A 24439-nucleotide genomic window follows, 5' to 3' on the forward strand; every position below is an offset into this window, starting at 1 on the left:
CCTTTTCCCGACGACCGCAAACTCACCATCTCCGTTGTTGTTTTCTCCAGCGCGCTAAACACTCAGCAGCCCGGCTCCCGGATCGGACCTCGACCCATTTCTGTTCGTGTTTTTGCTAATAAGAAATATTCTTTTTCATCTCTCTTCTGCATGGTGTTCTTGCATGTGGGTAAAAACTTTAGTTAAGCCCATCATGACAGTTTCAGCTTTCAGTCTGCTCAGTTTAACTTCTGTTCTGCTTATTTTACTTTAACACCTAGATTTCAGTTTTTTCAACAAGTTTCAGCAGAATCCTTCAACAGTCAGCATTCACGCTGCATTTTTGCAATAAAAAATGCAATTTCTAAGTAGTTTAATTTATGTTTCCCCCTTGTGATCAGTCTGAAGAAGCTTGAGATGCGTGTGGAAATCCCAGGGATGTGAGATGTGACTGGACCTGATATAAGGCCTTCTTATCACTGCCACTGGCAGGTCTGTTAGTAAAAAAAGGAACAGCACTAAGATTCAGGTCAAATCTGTAAAAAGACTCATATTTCACTGCGTTAATGGCATCAAAACAAATCCACAAATACTTTCACTACAAACTTTGTTTCTGTTTATTCCCTTTTTTTGTGTTGGATTATATATTTTTTTCTCTTTGGGTATTTGAACAGTAATGATGCAATAATGACAGCTGATTAAAAAAAAAAAGTTTTAGGACATTTGGAATTTAATATAATATTTTTTTAACCTAAAACATGAAATTAAGGTGAAATATAATTTCCTTAAGTTTGACAGTGTACATTAAAGAGGTGTTGTTTTGTTAACACATTTTTACAATATGTTAGCCGTTAAAGATTTAAAATGCTTAAAAACAGCAATATTGTGATGTAGTGGTATCATTTTTTAAGGCTTCCTGTTGGGAAACATTTTAAAAATAGCACAACAAATGTGCTGCTATAAAAAAACCTCTTAGTTTCATGACACTGATGGATTATTAATTAATACACATAAACATTTGGAGGACAGACTTGAAGGAGCTTCAAATAAATTCTGTGTTTGGAGAAAAAAAAATAGTTTCCTGCATACTGTTGATGTTAATAAAAAGGTGGCAAAGATACGAATAACTGCAGCTGGTGAAATATTTTGAATATTTTAATGACATGTTTTTGTCTATATAGATAAGTTATGTCGACAAAATTGATCACATCAAAGTTCATAGACATTCCAATCATCTCGTGAATTATTTCAGCTTTTTTACAGAATTAACTCAGAAATGAATCCTCATGTTTACACACATAACAGATTGTAGTGTTTGCAGTTGATTTTTGTAAAAAAAAAAAAATCTCATGTTGAGATATTCTGATCATTTAGATATAAATGGTTTGGAGTAAATGCGATCGCTCGATCAGATGAAACGATAAACTGCAATTTCTATTTAATCATCCCAACTCGTTCTTACCCACAGCCTTCAGCATGGTGTACTTGTTGAGATCCTTGATGGGCATCTGTTCATACGGACTGATGATCGGCTCATACGGACCGGTAATCTGTCCCACCGATGGATATGGCTGACCGACCAAAGTCGATGACTGAGTCATGTTGTTCATCTGATTGTTGTCTAAAAAACGGAAAACAAACAAACAAAAAAATAACCCCACCGGGTCTTAATACAGAAACTGAATGCTAGTTGATCTTTTAAAATACTTTATGGCATTTTGTGGATCAACAAATCCAATTTATTAATATCAGCAACAACACAATTTTATTTATCATGTAAAACATATAATTACATCTCTTAGAAAAAGAGAAAGTATATCATGCATCAGCTTTTACAGTATATGGTAGATACTAATTACAAATCTAAACAATTTTTTCACCCATACTGTTTAAATTTCAGCTCTTTTTTTATTTGAAACATGTTTTCTTTTCAATAAGTAGCTCTAGTCTGATTTCTATTTTACAGAAACCAATCCAACCTGAGGTACGGATGTTTGATAAGGATTTTTCTATCTTGTTAGTGTCACATTTCTCTGAAGAAGACGTTTCTGGAGACCCAGCAGGAGAATCTGTCTGGTCTTTGGTGCACTGAACTAATCTTATATTAGACATCTGGTAAATTAAGGGCTGCCTTGCAAATAGACCAGCCTCCTGCCTGTTGGCATGACAGAATAAACCAAGGTTTAGGGTGTCTCTCTGCGCTTAGCTTGAAGAAGATTAGTGAAACATGTTACGACTGTTCGCATGTGTTGTGTTACATGTGCTTCTTTAATTTGTAAAACAGACACTCGTAATCATTTCATAATAATCTATTTGTGTTTGTCAAATGTCAGCCTCTGTCAAAACCCTGATATTTATTCCACTATTATAAATCAAGGCTCATTTTTATTTGCCATTTAGTTTGAAGTTGATCGAAGTCAACAGCAGCCACGAAATATAAAACACAGCAATTCATTAAAAAACAGTAAAAAAAATTAAAGACCAAGGCAGTGGTGGCCATCTTGAATTTTGTTGACTCAAAAAGTTAATCAGTTCTAGATGTACATCCAATGATTACTTTCTGAGAGTTTCATTAAAAATTGTCCAGTGGTTAACAATAAAAGATAAATGAATACATGAACACACAGGACCACGTGCAAAAACACTGACTTTTATACTTTGACGGCGGGCAAAAAAACAATGCATGTCCACATAAAAAACTTCATTTTGTTATATTTGCACAGATGGCACTTTCTATATAACTACAGAGGTTGTTACTTCCTGATAACCTATTGGCAGCAATAGATGGTTGATAAACACAAAAAGACTGCTTCATAGTTTAAGTTTACAAAGTTTTGAATAAGACGGGTCCATCATTCTTTTGGTGTGGACTGTATCTTATTAAAAACATAATTTATACAGAAAATAGGTTAATTAAGCTCTTATTCCCTATTGGTCAGCAAGAAACTGTATTACTTTGCTAATTAATTTGGAAAGTCTTAAATTATCAATGTTGTCTCATGAAATTATGCAAAGGACAGTTTCAGCAATTCTTTCTCTTTCCCACTTCTTAAGAATGAGGTGGTGTGAAGATCTGATGAGGAAATAGCTAAAAATAAAAGAAGGATGGAGTCTTTTTTTGTTTACATGTAATGAACTGCCTTTTTTTTTAAACCTCCCCCATCACCCGAACAATCCTTTATCAAAGGAGTCAGAGGGATCAGATGCTATTCTTTATTCAAGCCACATCACAAACCACTCAAGTGAGCACCGGTGGTCCTCCTGCTGCGGTAAGGAATTGGACAACTCAAGGCTGTGAAGTGAAATCAGCTTTCACTTGGCAAGAGCAACATTTCAGCACCCGGACCTGGTGAGAACCGCAAAGAATATTTGATACCAGTTCAATCAAAGCTCACTATTGAAACCTCAAACTTGTCCCACCCTTCTGATTTTACTTCAGCTGCTATGACTTTTTTTTTTTTTTTTTTTGTGATAACAGACACCCGGTCTATCTGTGTTAAATTTTCAGGTTATTTTTTTAGCTTATTGACCTGTTTCCATTTCATTAGTAAGTGGGGCACGAACACAGGCTCCCGTTCAGCGTGCTCTTGTTAAAGTTGACAGTTTAAATCTTCCCCATTAAACAAAAGACAGACTCACTTTTTAAAGGATTTAACCACTGTGGCGTTCCATTAATACAGCTTTGCAGAAATGTTGGGGATAAGGCCCAAATACATCCGATTTAGTCTCCTACAATTTATAAAAAACGTTTTATTTTTAAAGTCATGCCACCTACCATGGTTTCTCTTTTCTAACATTATACTGATTGACCAAGCTCACTCCAATCTAGGTTAAAGAACTGACACACCTTTAAAGGTAGAAAACACTGAAATATAATCTTTTTAAAAACTACAATCCACTAAATGCATTGACCAAGCTGTTTTGTTTCTTCATTTTTGTCAACAAAATCTAATTCCATTGTCGCCCTGCTGGTTGTCTCCAGCGTCTCACTCTTGATGTCTGAACACAGAAATGTAAAACAGGTGCAGATCTGACAGCTGATAGTGCTGATCTTTTCATCGTGGCGCATTGCTATTTGCAAAAGCTCAATTTAAACGAAGGCGCTGATGTAGGCAAATGTTTGTTTTCAGATTTTTTTTTGTTGACTGGATGCCATTTGTGCGGTTTCTGTTTCAAATGTTGCAGCTTTTATGTCAGCTGTTGGGAGAAAGTAGGCCACACTGACAGATGTGTAAAGTTAAAGACTCCATGGGTGTTGGTGGAAAATAAACAAGTTAATACTCAAGACACAGGCACTTCCTTGGAGCTCATAAATGATTTACGAGAGTATTTTGGGAGTTGTGTAACCTGAAATAAACAAAGATAAAGGAGATGTTATTGACAGGCAGCCTACTGAAAAACATCTTCTATTTCCTGTCAATATCAAACTATTTTTGTTTTACTTTTGAACCACTTCTTTTTTAAACAGAATTTTTTTATTTAGACTCCGCTAAGGAGGTATAAATTTTCAGTAGCATTGGTTTGTTTGTGCATAAGATAACTCAAAAAGTAATGAATAGATTTTGATGAAATTTCCAGAAAATGTTGAGGTTGTCACAAAGAACAAATGATTACATTTTGGTGGTGATCGGGATCACAATCCGCCTCCTACAACTTTTTAATGACCCTGTGGCCTAGGCGGAGGTTTGCACTCTGAGTGCCTCGACATACAATGATGACGTCACATGATGATGACATCACTGATCAGTCAAATTTAGCTGAAATTTAAATATAAAAAATAAAAACTAGAGATTTACATGGCTGTTAATTTTCCTTGGTAAATTACAGTATGAATTTAAAAAATATGAACTAGTTTTTGTGATGTTTTGTCTCCAGATTGCTCCCTTCACCATAAAAATGAAGTTTAATTTGTGCACAGAAACCCAAAACATATACATATATAAGAGCTCAATATTATCACAGTATTAAAGGCTGACATGGGTCTATTTTCATTGTAACATAGATGTATGTATGGAAAGATACTCTAGTTTCACCTTTGAAAGCTGACCTTAAAAAAACACAAAAATGACTATAACTCAGTCATGTTTACAAATATTAACCTAAAATTTGATTGATAGTAGCTGAGAGTCATTCCTAACCACATATTCGGAGTGTGACAGTTTGCAGTGTTGCAAAAATTGAGCATAACGTTATTTTTAAGGTTCAATCAAAACAAATGCAACTGTCATTTCTCACCATAAGATGATCTTAGTCCAAATATCTGGCATGAAAGGCAGCGGGTGATATGTACTCCTGTTGTGTAAACAGATGTATGCATTACTACAGTTGAAACAGGGTCATATGTAGACTTTTCATTTGCTATCCTTTTCTCAGATGTCATCAGAAGTTCATGCAGCTGTGTTACATTTCAATCAAGAAGTGAGGACCAGAGCTGTCATGCACCAGTACACTGCTGGCAGAGAGGGGAGACTTTGATCTGTCTGCCTGGAGAAAAAACAGTCCCAACATCAGGACTCCTCCATGTACGTCCAGCAGGATGTAAATATGATAGTAATAATCCAGGCTCACAAAACCTGCATTAAGGCTGCTTACAAACCAGACCTCTAAAAGACTTTTGGGATCTTGACAAGCAGCAAGGGTTTCCCTCTGGAGTCTCTGCTTTAAGAGTCTACAAATGACTTTTATAAATGGATACGACGCTAGAAAGCACACCTGCACAGAACTGATTTACATGTGGGAACAATATCACCTCCCCTTATTCCCTTTCAGTAATTGCAGTCGAGAGAACAACAATCATCATGGCTGGTCCATTGAAACTCATTAAAACAGAATCCCTCTCTTTATGTCTGTCCAATAAATCTCCAAGACCAAGGTCACAAAACTGAATCATTTAGAGAGGATTTGCTTGATAAATATTCCTCCTTTTCCTCATTTTCCCAGGTATCCAGTATTATTATAAAGGTATTCCTCTGACCTCTATCTTTTCTGTGAATATTAGTCACCTTTAGCTTGGGTGTTAAAAGAGTATGATCATTGCCCAGCTAGTTAGATGTTTAATTTGGTTTTAAAGTGCCACACTGTTTCATGACCTGAATATGACTGTTTTACTTCTCAAATTCTTGGTGCTCCTTTGAAGCTCCAGTAATTAATTTAGTCACTGCTGACCGCATGTTCTCTGACCGCCTGGATGTGCTGCAGTTAAATAACTGGGAGTCTGCAGAGCTGTTGGGAGGACTTGTTAGTTGTGAAAGCAGATTGGCAGTAAGCATTCAGAAAAAATAAGAGCCGTCCTCTGCCTGTGCACATCTCTGAGGGTGTGTAGGCGTTTCTGCTGATGAATCAAAGAATGAGGGTTGCACTGAAATGCATGAGGCTGTGGCCTACAGTACCAGCGAAGAAAAAGCTATATTAATTACTGCTGATGCTCAGTGATTTCTGATGGGAGCACAGATGTCTTCAGCAGCCTGCAGGATTTTTGATTGGATAAATTATTATTTTATTCATCAACTTATTTATTACTTCAGCTTTACTAATAAATCAGGACATGCATTTTAATATACGTGGCTCCTACCTTCATATAATTGTTTAAGAATTTGTGAACCATAGCTGAGTGAGCAGTGAGGCTCACTAATTAGTGAAAGCAGTCTTTTTAAAGTAAATTAGAATTATTACAATAAAGGGTTTTTTTATTAAGCTTACTTTTAAACCTTTTTAAAACTGTTAATGAAAATAAAATAAATGTACAGCGTAAACATAGCCACCCCACATCGTGCTACTTACGGAAACTGTCAAGTGATAATGTGGTTTGGATGTTCTCATAGTGTTGGTTGAGTCCGATGTCGTCTGGGTGTTCTGAGGGAGGATGGCGGATCACATGTGCAAGAGCTCTGAAAAGATGGAAAATAACAGAAGAGAAAATATCTTTGTAAAGGCAAACCAGATAATATGACAAATGAACACTAAGAACATAAAACTCATAAACAAATTCAGGCTGTTTCTCTTGTTCTTTTTTAAAAAAAGTGCATCTTTGCAAACTTTTCTGTCAACTTGCAGATTGTGACTCTTGTCTTCCTCCTTCTCTAAAACAGTGTTGTTACATGAACACTGTTAAGATAGACTTTCATTCAGTAAATAGTAATTATTAAGCTATTCAGTAATCAGTTCAGGCTACTTTATCCAACATAGTTGTCTTTAACCACTTTATCTGACCCCTAGATCAGTATTTTGTCATCAAACATTTTTGTCTCAAAATTTCCCTTAAAACTTTTGTAACACTAATAAAATTATTTGCGCCTTTTTAGTTTTCTCGACCATAAATGTATGGGTTATCTCATCATGATGTGGTGTTTTATTCAACAACATCTGTCATTTTACCACATTATTCCCCACTAATAATGCCTACACAAAAAAATAAGAAAGTCTCAGTGTGTGCATGAGAAGAAAGGCATGTTTGACGTTGATATTTTGGATATCATTTTCACATTTCGTCTATTCTGCACTTCATTTATGTGACTGCTTGGGTCAATAATAGCCAGCCATAGTTTGAAATTAAGCAATTATATGTAGACTTAGAAGTTTATTGCAACAGGCTGTAAAGTTTTAGCTGTCAGCAGAAAGTATCCCTGTTCAACTTAAAGGATGAGTTTAAACCAATCTGTGATCTTCCAACATTCATATTTGCATATTAGATCAGTTAGAAGTCAATGACTCTCAGGCAGGGTAAAGTCTCAGGCATTCTGGCTTGGTAAATGAGCCACATTTGATCGTTTTTATAAATACAGAATCGTTGCATTTACCTTGACATATTGTCCCTGTTTGGACGGTGCGTCTTTTCCAAACCAAGCTTGGTGAAAATCCCAATCAGAGCCATAATGGCAACCACCCCGCAGATGATGTACACAATCAGGTTGGTTTTATCCTTGGCGGACTCCAACGCCACGTCCACTTTAGGTGGGGGTCTGCCGGTCATCATCCACGGCGGGGTGTCGTAGTTCTTGCAGGTGGTCTGGTCCAGCCGGGAGCTCTTAAACGCGCAGCAGAACCTGAAGCCACAGGTGCCGCAGCAGTACAGGTAGTTGCCCGTCCGGCACACGAACGGCGGGTCCCACTGACCCATCACGTCGTAGTAGCCTCGGCACTTGTCCTCCGTGTGGGGGCTCTCCGTGGAGACGCTGTCCCCCTCCGCGGACTCGTTAAACCCGGTCACGAACATGAAGTCGTCCGCGCTCTGGTCCAGCTCGCCCTCCGCGTCGCAAACCAGAACTTTCACCAGAAAGTAGCCGAGCAGCAGCTCAGCGCCCCGCATGGTTGCTCACTTTTGGACGCCCCTGAAGGGTCTCATAAGCCCGGCTGCATCTCTTCGAGCGCCGATGTGCAGTCCTGCGTAAATGGAAACAAGCTGATTCCAACCTCCATGCGTAAAAGCGCGCACTTACACTGTCCTCCTCTTAAATAAAAAAAAGGGGGGGGGATCGAGTTGTTTGAGAGTCCCAGAGGGCAGCCTACAGAAGAAGCATCTCCTAAGCTCTGCCTCTGGATGTGCTGGAGGCTGGAGGGTGTCTCACCTCAGAGGCAGCCTCGCTCCGCAGAGCCCGGTGCAGAAGCAGGTGAGAAAGACAAACAGAAGACCCTCTGATATAAATCAGGGGAGAGAGGAAGAGCCAATGGGAGAGAGAAAGCGCTGTGTGCAACAGCTCTAATTACAACCTCTTGCAGCCCATTATTACTGCGCTGGGTGACAAAATGACTGCAAAGACACAACCAGTGACCCAAATCCTCCTTTAAAACAATTAAGGCTGAATCAGACTCATCCAAAGACTTACTGACTCTTCACTAAGCCTATAAGCTTACAGCTGATGGGTTTGTGGTTATTTTTCTGACTTTTGCATCATCACTTTTCATGTTACACCACCTTTATTTAGCAAAAAATCATGATAGAGGTAAGTCGAGTGTGTTGGAAAACCAAAAAGGATTATGATTTCAAAACATTTCTCAGTAGATTTTAAGTAAAATAAGGAAAAAAAATCAAGATTTCTTCAGGTGTTTAATATCTTGTTATCACTGATTTTCCCACAATGTGCTAAACTACATTGAAAACATATCTTGGTTTTTCATTTCAGATTTATTTGAACAGAAATGATACAAATAAAACCAATGTTACATTTCAAAAACTGCAGCCTTTTCATTCTGTACATGAAGGACTTGTAGGTAATGTTTGCAGCCCCCTGGTTAGAGTTTAGAAAAGCTAAAGAATACATTCATAATACAGCATTATTTGTGGACATTATACATGATGATTCACCTATATAAAAGCATCAAAAACATGTCCAAAGTAGCTTAAAGCTACTCATTGCAAAGTAAAAAAAAATGCAGCATAAAAGGTTCTCCTGAACTACATCAAATGGTGCAGTTTGAAAGAGTTTACTTCTTTTCAAGATCTGATGATGTGCAATTCTGAAGTGCGGGACCACATTCAATGTAAACAAAGCACTTGGCTGAATCATCTGAAAACCATGTGAAAGCTTCATTAAGCTGGCCATGGTCTGCGTAAACAAATATGTTTAACGTTTGATCATTTTCAGTCACTTCGGCTGTTTGTGTCGGTAAACAACCACGTGATAGTTGGCATCCAGTCACAACTTTTGCTAAGGAATTTTAGAATTTAAGGCCATATTACCCATCCATATGAGTAAAACATTGAGCAAATTTTGTTTCTTACTTTATGAATTCTTTTTGTCGGGTCTTCGTGACGTTGTAATGAGCACCCTGAAATGTGTTTTCTGCTCATCAGATGCACATGTGATCCACTCCAGTACCTCACTAATTGCTGTGTTTGGCTTTGAAACTGAATTCGTGCTTGAATATTTGTACTTTGACACTCCATATCTAAACGCAGAGTCTTTTCATTTCACACAACAGACCATTTTTGGACTTCAGCTGTTGATTGGTGATCATTTATACAGATTAACAGCTGATGAAGGAGCTTCGACAAATATAGATCGGCTGAAAACAACATAAAACAGTTGGCATTATTTTTAGAAAAACCTTTTTATCTAAAATTATAATTAGTAAAATAAGCCTTACCATCTGCCAGTTGAGAAATCTCACTTTCTTCCTGTTCTACGTTGAATCATCTTTGGGAGGCTGCTTTTTATTTACAAACGGCTGTCGGGACAGTTTTCTGCTTCTGTTTGTGCTGTTTTAGAACGGATATAGAAAATAAAAAATAAAATTTAATAAATAAAAAAATAAATTATGGATTTCTTTAAAACTAAACTTGTTTCGTTTCACTGGGTTTGGGTAAGGTTTTAAATAAAAGATGAAGAATAATGTGATTTTTTCTTATGGTTCGTTTGTTTGGTTTTTTCATATTTTTTTATATTGCACATTTGATATAAATAAATAACCCTCACCCCTTCAGCACCTAAATGAGAATAATATAATGAATAATCAGCCACAGTAATTGTGTCTTATTCTTTAATTATAAATCAAATTCTGTTATTAAGAATCTTAATTGTTTTTGTTTAGATCCTGATTAAGAGTGCCAAAACATAATGAAGCAAAGATGTTGGCTATCTTCTTTCTTCTTTTTGTTTTTTTTTAATTTTTGCATATATGGTGCATTATAATTTTTAATCGTGCAAGACCAAGTCTGAAATTTGTATTTATATAATAGAACTAAAACAAAATTAATTATGCATGAAGTACCCAGTATCGTAGATGAAAAAAGGCTTGCTATTTTTGGAACAGGAGCACGTGATTTATTTCTGCTATAGAGTAATCAAACACGTCCATGTGACAACTGGGTGACTCTTTCAGGTAAATCTCTGCCAAAAACGTAGTCACTCTGTGCCGTTCCTGGGGTGGGAGCAGGTGGACAGACGGAAGGGTTGTACGTCTCTTCAGACAGAGACATGGCCTAATTAAGTGTTCACACAGTGGGGGATTTTATTATGATTTTGTTTTGTTACGACTGAGTAATGCAGCAGACACACGCTCCAACTCAGGGTTGAGATAAAAACACTTCGCTTTTACAATTTGGAGGACAACGTTAGCCCCGAAACAAAGTCATAAACCACATATACAGATCTTGAAGCTGTTTAAATTTGGTCGTAACATTAAATAAAATGTTCACATAAACTCAGGCTAAGTCCTGGGTGGATGGCATATAACAACAAACAGAAGTAGATTTTATTTTACTTTTATTTAATTTTTTGTGATTTCCTCTTTGTTTGAGACAAACTCAGAGCTAAACTCTTAAAGAAGCTGTTATTAATCAGTCTAGGACTGATTAATGAACCTGATTGAGAGATAGTTGCCACTCATCCTTGACAAATACACCAATTTTATTTTACTCTTATTAGCATGATTTTCTTGTCATAGACAGAATTTTGTAAGACAGAATAAATTATCATAATGATCATCAGTGTAATAAGTTACTAACAGAGACATATGGAGTTCAGTAAGGACAGAAAGAAAAGCCTTTTTTATGAAGTTTTGTGTTCATTTTAATTTCTACTGTATAGTTATAGCTCACTGTGCAAAGGTGTAAGTGGATTATATAATTTTTGCACTGTCTGTCTGTGTGTATATGTGTGTAAATAATCATTAGATGTACGTCTACACCTGATTAATATTTGGAGTCAGCCCAGTTTAAGATGGCCACCGCAGGTTTCAAGGTTTGACCAAAACAGCTACAACTTCATCATTTCCCAGCATAAGATGAGTCTAAAACTCTGGCATGAAAGGCGGCGGGGGATATACGTTTCTTTAAAAAATGCTAGACCTTGAATTCACCTCATTTCCCGTGGAGCAGCTGCAGACATTCAGGGGTTCTGAGTAGATGGTAGAAAGAAACAGCAGAGAAACATACAGACTGAAAATCTGCATAACCTGTTTGACATCTGTCAGCCCGTTTTTAATTCTAATTCTCTACACCGGGGATGTATACATAATTATCTGTTCTAGTTAAACGTGTGCTTTTAACATTGTTGTTGATGAAGTTAACACAAGTTCTCTAACTTTTGTATAGATCAAATGTTCAGTTTTAGATCAAATGTTCAGATGGAGACAGCCATTTGTTATGTGAGCTCAGTGTCACTGCCTCCTCTCACAGCTGTATGAGTTATTCGTGTTGGTGTGGGATGAAATCCACTTCAACGAGAGATGCGCAAACAAAATGTGCGAGACCTCCTGGTTTGACTTCCTGAGCTCTGGAGTTTCTTTTTATCCCCACATTCTCTTGGTAAGTACTGCTTTAGGAAACAAAATGTAAAGGCATTGCACTGTTTTGTCAAATCAAAGATAAAACTGTTTTGTTTTTTTCTCCACTGAAGCGAGTACGAGCTATGGGAATGAGTAATTGTTAAAAGGACAGTTCATCGGGTCTTATTGTGTCAAAATGCTGAGGGTCGTTGTGAATATTAAGTGCGCTCATTTTCATTTTTCCCTTTTCATTGTTGTGAGATGCACTTGAGGATAGTAGAAACAAGCAAACCCAAACAATCTGTCGGAAATGTAAAGGTCATATGATAAAGTGCAGCTGACCAATAAGCTTTCAAGGGTTTTTGTTGTCTCCTCATCAACCTCATCAGCTGCCAAGGCAGTGCGACGGCTCTCCTGAGGCTGTGAGAAGCATCCGCAGACACACTTTCCCATCGCTACAGCTAGACTAATACTCTGAGACTGACGTTAGTCCGATATACAGTCTCTCAAACACACCGATCTGAGTCTTTTTGGTAATCTGTAGACAAAGTATGCCTTTCAGAGGGGACTATTCGCTTGTCTCTGCCTCTCAGCGCCTGACATTTTTCCCCTTGTCTCTTTATTCATTTTCCAAACAATCAAGGGGGAGAGGAGTGCAAAAAAGTTGTCATGGTAACAGAAAACCAGCCTGAATGACCATGGGTGAGACAGACGTGGTGGCGCACAGCACTATGCAAAATATTTAATGATTTAATGCTGAGGCTTCAGGATATTACATTGAGATTTCCTACAGATGAAAAGTAGGGTGAACTTAAGGTCGCTAATCTTTTGGAAACCAGAAGGATTATCATTAGACTGAGACATTGTTAGTAATATAAATTTTGTTCAAGCTGGTAAATTACATTTGGAGAAGCGGCATAACCCTAAGCTTGATTCATCTTCTGTTGGTTTTTTTTCTAATGAGATTTTTATTTATTTTTAATAAATAAATAAAAAGTGTTGCAGAGTGGAAGACTGTATTTTGTTCCAGTGTGTCTTCTGGAAAGGTAAATCCACCAGACGAATCTAATCACCAACAGAAGTGACAGCTCAAAAATCGCTGAAAGTTTTTGTTTCTGATGGATTTGTGTGAAATGGAGCACAAAAAAGCAAATGTTTTTGGAAAAGTCTTTTTTTTTTTAAAAAAAGAATATCTGATTAAAGAGTACCATCTGATTACTGAGGCACTCATTTGAGAAGCTTTGTGATTAAATCGCCTTGTGTCAAATTAGTTCTTTTTTTTTTTTTTTTGTAATGCAAAAAATCAAAAAGGAACATGACTTTTTAATGTTTTTTTTTTTTTTTTTGATGAGAAGACATGACGTTATGTCTGCAGTGTGTCTTGGTGCATTTTAAATTTGAAATTCTGTTTGGTGGTTTGCTTCATTTCTAGATCACACAGCTGGCGTGGATTTCGGGCTGCGTGGTCAGTGCAAGAGCAGCTACGCCGGGTCAGTTTCCGTTGGGGCTTGGCAAGTTTTTACATGATCTATGCATCTAAAGGTTACTTTTATGGTAAATTTTATCACTTGGAAATATAGAGCAATAACTTAACATCTGACAGGAAAGGAAGGGCATGAAAGCAGAGGGGGAGAAAGGCAAAGCCAGGGCTTGTAATAATTCAAAATTATGTGCTTTACAAAGAGGTTTACTTCTGTTAGATGAACTTAGTTTTGACAGCAGCGTCCTAGTTTGTGACACATAACAGAGAAGACAGCTCTGCTTCCTGCTTTGCTAGAAACTACCTCAGCCAAGTGTACAGACTTTCATACAGTTCCTCCAAGAAGTATTCATACCCTTTGAATTTTTTTCACATTTTCCAGAAGAAGGTGCTCTGAGACCAAAATCGAACCCTTTGGCCTTAATTCAAGCCTCTACGTATGGTGGAAAACTCCCACTGTATACAATCCTGAACACACCATCCCCACCAAGAAGCATGGTAGTGGCAGCAGCATCTTCAGCAGGAACAGGGAAGCTACTGAGAGTTTATGGGGGGATGAATGGTGCTAAATACAGAAAATCCTGTTAGAAGCTGCAAAAGACTTGAGATTGGGGCAAAGGTTCACCTTCCAGCAGGACAACAACCCAAAACATCCACCCAGAGCTACAACAGAATAGTTTAGCTCCAAGCATTTGAATATGCTTCATATGTTAGAATGGCTCAGTCAGTACTCAGACCTAAATCCAGCTGAGAATCTGTGGAAAGCCTGGAAACTTGTTCACAGACGCTCTCCATCCAGTCTGACTGAATTTAAACTATTTTTTGAAGAAGAATGAGAAAATATTTCAATCTTTAGCTGCGCTAAGCTGGTAGAGACAAACCACAGAAGAGTTGCAGCTGGAATTACAGGAAAAGGTGGTTCTACAAAAATATTGCCTCAGGGTGGATGAATACAAATGCACACCACGAGTTTCAGACTAAACTATTTATTATTTTCCTTTTACTTCACAATTATGAGCTACTTTGTCCGTCACATAAAATTCAAGTAAAATACCTTGAAGCTTGTGGTTGTAACGTGACAGGATGTGGAACAGTTCGAGTGTAAATACTTTCTGACTACCTGTGTGGGACGGTTTTAATGTGAAATATGCACGTTTAATGAGCCAAACCAGTCAGAACTTGTGCAAAATGCATTGTGTAAGCAATCCCATCAGTGGTTTTTAGATTTGGTTGCAACAAAATAAATCTCAGAGGTCACTCTGAGTACTCCCGGCCACATTAGGAATCTGCTCAAACAAGAGCCGGTAGATTCACTCCGGAGACAGTACTTAGATGAAATGCTCAGCCACTGACAGACCTGCAGATGTGCCTGCTTATTGTTCTGACAAAGACTGGTAAGAAAAACTTCATAACATCCACCGCCTCTGTCGCTGGAAATAGAAACGGGAAAGACTTCAAACTCTTTTTGAGTTAAAAGCTGATGTTAAAAAAGAATGTCAGGGGAAACTTTTAGACACCTTTTGTTATTTTTATAATAATGTTTGTTTCTCATCCCTTCTCTTGTGCTCTATTCTCTTTTTTTAGACAAAAGACGGTAAAAATAACTGTGAAACATACTCATAAAGCACAGTTTTGTTTAATCTATCAATCAGCATTTGTATTTTTTTATTTTTGACCATTAATATTGTCTAAATTAAAGAAAGATACACAGCTTATAAGTACACTGCTGGGTTATTTTGTTAAGTCAGTTGCTGGATTAATCTTGTTAGATCACAGGTTGGGCTGGTTTAACCAAAAAGTAAAATTCTGTTCATAGACGAGTCCTCATGAGACATTGCATTTACACTTTTAGACTAAAACAAATACAAGTAGAAACATTAAAAACAATTCAGGATGATGCCACAAATGTCATAAATCAAACTTGATCTTGTTTAAGTATGATTTTTTTTTTTTTTTTTTACCTGCTACGGCCATACAAAAATGTAGCTGAATGAATTTTGAACCCGACTTTGGAGGACTCAGAACTGAGACTGAAAACCCCTTAAAATAATTTTTTGGCCTTCTTAGTAAAAATTAAGGCCATCTTCCTCAATAAGGCCAGTTAACGCCATGATTCCTAGCAGTGAATGTGGTCCAGTCAGGAAGCCATCAGAAGCTGCGATCATTACTTTTAGCCAGCCGAGGAGCAACAGTGTGACTGTTTCACTCTAACTTGGCCAGTTTCATCCGAGCCTCCAGTGGGATGCCGGGCCCATTATAGCAGGACGAACATCCACTTCTCCTCTAACTGTGTGAGCTTCACGGGGATAATGAGACTCCTGACTACTGGGAGTTAGTGCTTGTCTGGCTGCTCCAGTCTGGCAGAGGTAGTTTTCCTTCTGAATTTAATTGTCCTACTTTATTATCCATAAACCTAGAAAATAATCAGAAACACGGAGCAACAAGATAGAGTTATGTCTTTCAAACTTTAATGCTCTATTAAAGAATGATATCATTTTCGTTTCTGTTAGGGCAAAATTGGATGAAAAAAAAAAACTCAGGCAGTCAGTTGTCAAATCCAGATGACAAATCTGACACCACTTTTATTTCCCTCGTTTATAAGTCTACACCATGTTTACTGTGACATTGAAAGATAATTATTAATAATTAATGGGTCAAATTAAAGGCCTAGCCTTTCTTGAAGGCACCTTAGTTTTAAGCTAAGATCATCTTGTGCTGAGAAAAGACAGAGTTATAGCTGTTTTGGTCAAACCTTGTAATTTTATGCAGTATTGTGAAATCTTGTAAAATACAAGTCTTCAGAGAATGTGTTGAGGACAACTCGTGGCTACTATAACACCCATGTTTACCACAACATCTATAAAATTGGTTGAGTAGAAGCTATTTTTGTGTTTGCTAAGGTTGCTTAGCTGTGGTAGCCATCTTGAATATGATTGTTTACAAAAGGTAAACATTTTGCGTCAGCTGTCATAACTCGGGAGGTTTTGTCCAAAGAGCGAAACCAAGACCAAACACGGAAGTAAAAGGTAAGTGAGTTTATTTACAGGGTGAGACTATATACAGTGGGCGGTATCCGGAGCGGTCTGCAAGAGAAGGAGAGCTAGGTGAGTCTCGGGTACGAGTCTTGATCCAAACGGTAACAAGAAGGTGGTATAATGTCTCTTTGTTTGCTTACAGATCCAGGAGGTGAATGCAGCGCCGATGAGAGGAGGAGCAATTTCCAGGAGTTCCAGGAGTGATGAGTTAGATCCAGCAAGGTAAGTAGCGGCGTGGTTCCAGGTAAGTGATCCTTAGTATCCGTAGTCGTGGCGTGGCAAGAAAACCTAGGACATAGGCAGCAACAAAGAACGTGGTTAATACTAGGAGCAAGAGTTCAGGTTAGACGCTGAGGCGGAGAATCTAACCCAGTAGGTTCGATGCTCCAGCGAAGGTCTGATCACCGCCTGCTGCTTAAATCCTGGCTGGTCTCATTAGTGGTATGAGGAACACCTGTGGAACAATGATTAGTGGCGCCGCCCCGGGGGCTGAACCAAAAAACCCAGATCCTCACATCAGCTAACAAATGTATCCAGTTGATTTTAGAGAAGACATGAGGTATGTCTTTTGAATCCATCACTTCACGCTCTTTTTTTTTTCCTGCAGTTCAATGAGAGGTACAAATACTTTTCAGTGAAATAACCAACACACTGTGATTTGTTTCTTTCTCATACAAACTTTTGGTATTACAGAAATTCTGTTAAGATTTTGAGCGAGAGAAAATCTAACTTTTGTCTGTGTTTGTTTGGAAAGAAACCTCGCACATCCCTGTGATTTTTAAGCACCCTCCTGGGGGGACAGGTACCCCAGACTGGGAACAACTCGATGATGTGAGAGTTCAGTCGAACAAAAAGAGAAACACTGGTAGCTATGCTGCGGAGAATTCTTCTCTCCTTTGGAAAATCACAGCAGTAGGTGGTTATTTTCAGATGTCATTGACTAGTCACCTTGTCTTTCAAAAACATTTTTGCTGCAGGCAATGCATTATGTGTGAGAGACCCAGATACGTAGGTCTTTGGAGGCAAGGAGATGGGGTGGGGGTGGAGGCATAATGCTTTTTGGTGCTGGGAACATGCTTGGAGGGGAAAAAATAAAACTAAGGACCTGCCACAGCAGAGATATCCAGAAGTGGGCTGCCAGACTTGGCAGAAATCCCGGAGAATTAGGGCTCAGCGGCAGCATAATATCTGAACGTGGTCCAAAATCTTCCCAGGTGAGCACACACAAAATGTCCATTAATATGTGCACAATGACTGGGCATTATTTGAATCTTTCAGCAGGTTTTATTGCATGTTTGTCAGAGGACTCATTTCCAGAGAGATAAATAAGAACACAAGTAGGCATAGTGAGAAAAGAACAAGAGGTGGATGATAATTTAGGGATTTGTGTGCAACTTTTACATAAACATGATGTATTGTATAGTTGTCCTTGTAAAATAACACAACAATTTGAGAAAAACAGCAGCTCCATCCATTATAATGTTTATTGTTTGCTGCAAAAGGTGAAAGGGCAATCATGTTTTTGCTCATGCCTGTGTGTTATTGTTTATCTAACATACAGTAAATTAGTCAGTTTTATAGATATTAAGCTAAAGTTTGATGTGGCAGTAACTGACAATCAATAACACCACATACTTCGAGTACCAACACAGTTTTGCAAGACTGTTGCACATCATCATTTACAAGGTTTGACCAAAATGGTGTCCGTTCTCATCATAAAATGATCTTAGTTTAAATCTCAGAAAGCTGGTGGGAGATAGGCGTATGCATTGTTCAGGCTACTTTTTAGAAAAGCCATGTAATACTTGAGCTCTGCCTCTTTTCTGTGCTGACGATGTGACCTTGCCTTGAGTCCACTGCGGGCTGCTCAGGAGAAGTGGAGATTTCAGTCGAGAAAAGAGAGGCGGACATGGGTGAGAGCTTTAGCTGCTTGGGTCTCCTGTGCAATGTAATGTGAAACACTATTCTTCGATCAGGCCTATTTTAAGCCAACACATTTTACTGGAGCAAAGCTGATCTCCCTAGCACACACTCTGGGAGAATTTGGCACACACACACACACACTCTCAGCTGGCACTTGACTTTGGTTCTTAGATCAAATTGAGGCTAAATTTGACCTCTGAGAGAAAGACTCAGTTCTGGCCAGCCCATTTTAACTTGAAAATTGTGTTATATCTCATAAAGTAACACTCAGATGTATCTTCAAATTTCTCAATTAAGCTCCAAAAATGATCAGAAGCTCATTATTTAGACTGTTTGTAATTATATTTTATTACAATCTCAACTGAATAACATGATAAGGATGTGGCACAGCATTTCAAACATTAGGCTAAATGCCACGATAAAAAAAAGAAACAAATTAGTTCTCCCAGTTAAAGCATCACAGCCCAGTATCTGATTTTAATCATGATGTTTGCCTGCAGAAATGTCTTTTTTTTCCTCACATGCACGCCTAAAGTCTGTCAGGTTGAACAGCGTTGTCTTTAAAAAAGCTGTTGTCCACTGTCTCGCCACAAGGGTGTGTTCTGTCTCCACCATTATATATTTTATACACCAGCAACTGCAAGAGTCACGACACAACCAAAGACACAATCAGTCTGCAAAAGGGTGGAGAACTCAGCCATGGGATGATGATTGCAATGGACTTTGCTAGACTGTGCGACTGCCACGTCCTCCAGATATACGCCCAGAAAACTAAGAACATGACCATCAACTTTTTAAAATTCTCTCAGCTCCCTCTACCTCTTTCTGCCCAAAACAAAAACTGTTTGTTGGAGCTGACTAAAAACAAAAAAAAAAAACAGAACTCAAAGATATAAATGCTCTTTTGTTCCACACTCATTTAGTGCCTTGCAAAAATCTAAAATAATGAATTTTCCTTTTGCCATTTTTGCCATTTTATCTCAGGTTTATCTTTTTAAACTTTTTATTGTTGTAATTGTTCATTCTTATGTTTGTGTTTTTACTACCACTGTAAAATCAAATTTTCCCCATTTGACAGACAATAAAGATGAATTCTGAAACCATTTAAACAAGCTTTACTTATATAGGGGTTTTATATCAACATTTAACTTCTACATGTTCAAAACTAATCTATTGTTTAGTGAACAGTATTTATAAATCTTTGTGACTTTTCTAAAAGTTTGGCTGTATGATGGAGCCTGTCCTCTTAAATAGTTTTGACATTTACAATAAATACAGTGAGAGTATAAAAAAAAGACTAAACAGATTTAGTTCTTTTGTCCTCAGACTGTTGTCACATCCATCCACCCACCCACCCATCTATCCAATCACCCACAGACAGACAAACGGCACATACATACTTTGACTAATAGAAAGAATAGTTGTTACTTCTTGCAATAAAACCACAGCAGACACAAAAGAAGTCCCTTAATTGCAATCTCCTCTTTCATTTATGCACTTTCTTACAAAGCAGCAACTGTATTGATTAATTTGTCTCAAATGGGGGAAAAGCTGGTAGAAATTCATGTAAAAAAATATGGCTCACATGGGCTTTTAACACAAGTAGGCAATGGGAAAAATGAGGCTGTAATTAGTTGAAAGGTTTACAACAAACGGATTGACTGCAAGAATTGTTGTTACCTTATGTGTTGTTCAAGCAAATGTCTTGCTTAATGTTAGCACGGGGAGCTTTTCTACCCAAGTGTGTCCTTTACAAAGATTTCTGTTTATTCTGTTCTGCTGAAAGGACGTCTCAGAACCGCCCTGATGGACACGGTGTCTTTGGTGAAATCTTTGTTTCCCCTCAAAGAATAGGAGGACATCCAGGAAGCTTTGCTTTAAACTGGTTCTCTTATAGCATAGAATGGATTAATTTGATCCAAAGACCAAATGACCTCATTGATGTCTAAATAAACCAAATGGTATCATAATGTATCTGTCCATAAGTTCCCCACGCCAGTTTCCAGGTCATAATTGTCTGCTGCCAAAAAGCCAAGGCTGAAAATTGTGTTTTTGCTTGAGTCTGTGTGTGAGTGCATATCTGTGTTTGCCTGTAACCAAAATATCTCATGTACGACAGGGAAAACTTTATTGAAACCTACAGAAAGCAATCATTGGATGTACATGTAGACCTGATTAACTTTTGGAATCAGCCTGATTCAAGATGGCTGCAACACCCAACTGACCATAAAAAAAATAAATAAAACAAAACAGATAAAACAGCTAACAGATAATGAGCTAAAACCAAAAGCTAAAAGTATGATTGAATCTGGGATATCCACAAATTTCCTCAGCACTAACAGATTGTGCAAGATGGCTACTCATATTTATGCCATTATCTATTTCAGCTCAGTTAGCAAAATATTTTCTGAATCGCTGAACGAATTTTAGTGAAACTTATAGAAAATAATCATCAGACGTGCACCTAAAACTGGTTACTTTTAAAGTCAATACACTTAAAGATGGCCACCACAGCTACAGCACGCCACAGATGACCTTCAAGGAATTCTAGCTCTTTTATTTTGTAAGATAGTTGTGATTTTAATAAGTAACTCAGCCAGGTTTGTTTAAAAAGAGTCAATCAGAGTGAAATGAAATTACATTTTTCTCCAGACATTTCATCGGTGTGTTAATAGGTTTCGGTAGATCACTCCAACAAGGAAGAATGAGCTTCCTTTATATTACAGTTAAGTAAAATTAGAATATTAGTATTTTTTTTTCCTTCTTGTGTTGGTTCAGAAACTGTTATAATAGTTCAGTTAGATGTTTTAGAGCAGATATCGTCCTAGAGAATAACTATGAATTCCTTCCAATGATTATCCCCCCAAGGGAGAGAATCACTGACTAATATTATCACACTCATGTTGCTTCTTAGATGGCTCCAAATTTGGGGCAGAGCTGATGGAGGGCATATGGACTTCAAAGATTTTAAAATTATCACTGTGTGGAACAGAAGCAACACTTCAGATTTAATTTTAACCTACCAGTTCTGAAGGAGCCAAGTTACAAGTTTACTGCTCATAAACACTTCAGTGCTCCCTTGTGTCCGTGATTAATCTTTTGTGTGTGTGTGTTTAGATTCCATTGTATAAGAAGTAGGTTTTAAGCTTATTTATAAATTTAACTCTTTATTTTTATCTATTTATATTAAGTCTGTTTTGACACGTGGTTCGGGTTTTGTGGAGAATTGTTTAAAGACGTGGATTCTTGATGAGGAAAATTTTATTTTTCTATAATAAAATGTGATCAAAAGCTTTATATGTACATTATCTGTTCTATATTCTGCTCATTTTGGCTTTTTTGGTTTTTGCCTTTACATCAGTATATACTTAATCAACATATATTCACATTAATGTATCGTGCTGAATTTTTTTTTTTTTTTTATTGTCCAACTCTTTTGGTCTGAAAATCAGCTTTCTTCAGGATCGTACTAATCATGAATTCAGAATAAATTGGACTAAACTGCTTGCAGTATTCACCACAGCTGGTTATTTGTGCCGTTTGGGTGACTGCTGGGAGTTTATCTGCTCTTTTATAAAGCAGGTGGAATGATTTTATTGCTTATTAAGTAAAAGAAAAAAAAAAAGATATTCATGACAACTTCTTTTTCTGACAAATGCATAATACTTTTTTTCTAATATACTGCAGCTGCTCATGGTTTTAGTCCATATTTAATCCTATTATTGCTTACTGTGTGCTTTCTACTGTCATTACGTGCCTATTTGAGAGACACTTATACCTCCTAAGTAAAAACAGGGCACTGATAATGGCTACCTTCTCCATCCTCTGCCTGTCAGTGCTCGGGAAGAAAATTAGTTTCTTGTAGAACCGGGAAAAGGTCAAATGCATTTATGCCAACTTTATTTCACCAGATGGCAGTGTTAGTCAGATGACTGAGATCTGTGATGTGTGCACCAATCTAGACCTCCTGGAAGTGCTGCTACACCAGTCCTATTCAATTATTTAGATATTTAGAGGTGTTTAGGGTTTTTTTTAGGGAGAAGGCGTAACATTTATAACTTGTCACTTATCCCAAGATAATCCTGTTGAACTCTTTATCCTCCTGTCTTGGAAAAAATATTAATCAAAAGGGTTGATAAGCAATATCATGGTTGTGTGATTATTATAGCATAAGGAGTATTACATTTAGCACAATTAGTCTTTTCGACAGAGATTGCTCACGGTATGTGTTGGGTTTTTGAATGAAAAAAGATGTAATCAAACAGTATGAACTATGAACTATTTCTAACAAACCTGTAAAGCGTGAAAACGTCAATTTTACTTTAAATGCAAAGAAACGTGAGCTCCTGGTGCCCCCTTGTGGTGAGATTCTGCAAATTTAGGTACTAATAACTCAAAGTGTCTCATGTCTGTTTCTGCAGAATAATTTAACATTATCAGAATGTCCAAACGCCTGTCTATTTTAAAGCTGCTCTTTTCTGTTTTTTTTTTTCTTTTCACTTTAAGTCATTTATTGCATGTATTTAAAATCCTATATCAACGCCATTTTCATTTATGTATCACATTGAATACAACAGAGGTTAAACAAAGTGCTTTACGGTCAACCCAGATAATACAAAAAAATACAAAAATCAAATTACAAACAATATTAAAGGACAATAATATATAAAAGGAAAGCAAAAGTGGATAAAATCTTTTTAAAATCTTATGCTCTGTTTAAATCAAAAGCCAAAGTAAAAGTTAATATAGCTTTTTTTTTATTTCCCATATTTTTATTTATTCATTTTTTACTTTTCAAATGTTTTATCTTTAGGCATGTTATGTTCTGATAAGTTAGACACTTGAGTCAGTAAAGTTAGAGAAGATTACGATTATATCAGCAGGGTTTTCGAACATTAGCCGCATATCTTATTCCTTTACTGCTGATCTCAGCTCTGCAGTGAGCCTTCAAAAAAAATGCAGAAATCAGATTAGTTATATCAACATTTAGACAAAATGAGGAATTTTCAAGTTTCCAAACCAACGGGGTCTACTTGAAGAGGCAAACTGTTCATGAACGGATTTATAAACTGAATGCAGTTTTTGTTTTTTATCAAGGGTCCCACATCAACACCACGTCCTCAGCCCAAACATAACGCAACAAAATGCCACTCAGCCAGGTCAGGCTGTTTGACAGCATAATGTCGCTTGTAAAACATAACATTTTTTTTTATGTCTGGGTTAAGGAAAACTCTCCCAGGAACCCTTGGCCTTTGTAACCCATGATGCATGTGCCATGTGGGTGTGGGATCCACAGTTTACCGCTTCGGGCCTGAGTAAATAGTGCAGTAATTCCAGGCATTGCTGTGAATGGTGGAGGAAGGAAATGTCTGTAATCAGGGTAACCTCACTGTTTCCCAAAGCACAGTCAGGAAGTAAATCAGCTGCAGAGAGATGACAGTAGATGAATAGAGGGAGCATATGACAGACATAAACCCCTTGTTTTAGCAACCACGTTTTGCTGTTTTATTTCATAATTTAACATGTTTGATTTGCTGCATTTTTGCTTGGAATAAAAACATGTTGATAATGATCACTTTGTCTTTTTCCTCACCTCAGATTGCCTTGAATGTCGTGGCTGCGATGCATTAAAAATAACAGTGCGCGCTTTATATTTGCGGTATTTGTAGACCGGTCAATGCCTCCCTGTGGTCTGGTCTCTGTTCTTACAGCTCGTTGCTCAATGAGTCTCTCTGGAGGCTGAAGCCATGGTTACACTGTTAATCTTACCTGTTATTCCAGTGAACAAATATTGTTCCTCATCTTTTTATGGGGACAA

General features: G+C 37.5%; 1 protein-coding gene across 1 annotated transcript in view; it reads right to left on the reverse strand.

The window, feature by feature from the left end:
• The window catches only part of shisa9b (shisa family member 9b), an 11227-nt gene extending 2659 nt beyond the window's left edge, over positions 1–8568 (reverse strand). The window contains exons 1-3 of the mRNA XM_017429304.3: positions 7776–8568; positions 6760–6866; positions 1442–1600 (exon numbers count right to left, since the gene is read on the reverse strand). Of these exons, the coding sequence (XP_017284793.1) occupies positions 1442–1600; positions 6760–6866; positions 7776–8284 (775 nt within the window). The 5' untranslated portion in view covers positions 8285–8568. The remainder of the gene's footprint in view (positions 1–1441; positions 1601–6759; positions 6867–7775) is intronic.
• Between the last annotated feature and the right edge of the window lie 15871 nt (positions 8569–24439).

Source organism: Kryptolebias marmoratus, linkage group LG12 (assembly GCF_001649575.2).
Source record: "Kryptolebias marmoratus isolate JLee-2015 linkage group LG12, ASM164957v2, whole genome shotgun sequence".
Lineage (NCBI taxonomy): Eukaryota > Metazoa > Chordata > Actinopteri > Cyprinodontiformes > Rivulidae > Kryptolebias > Kryptolebias marmoratus.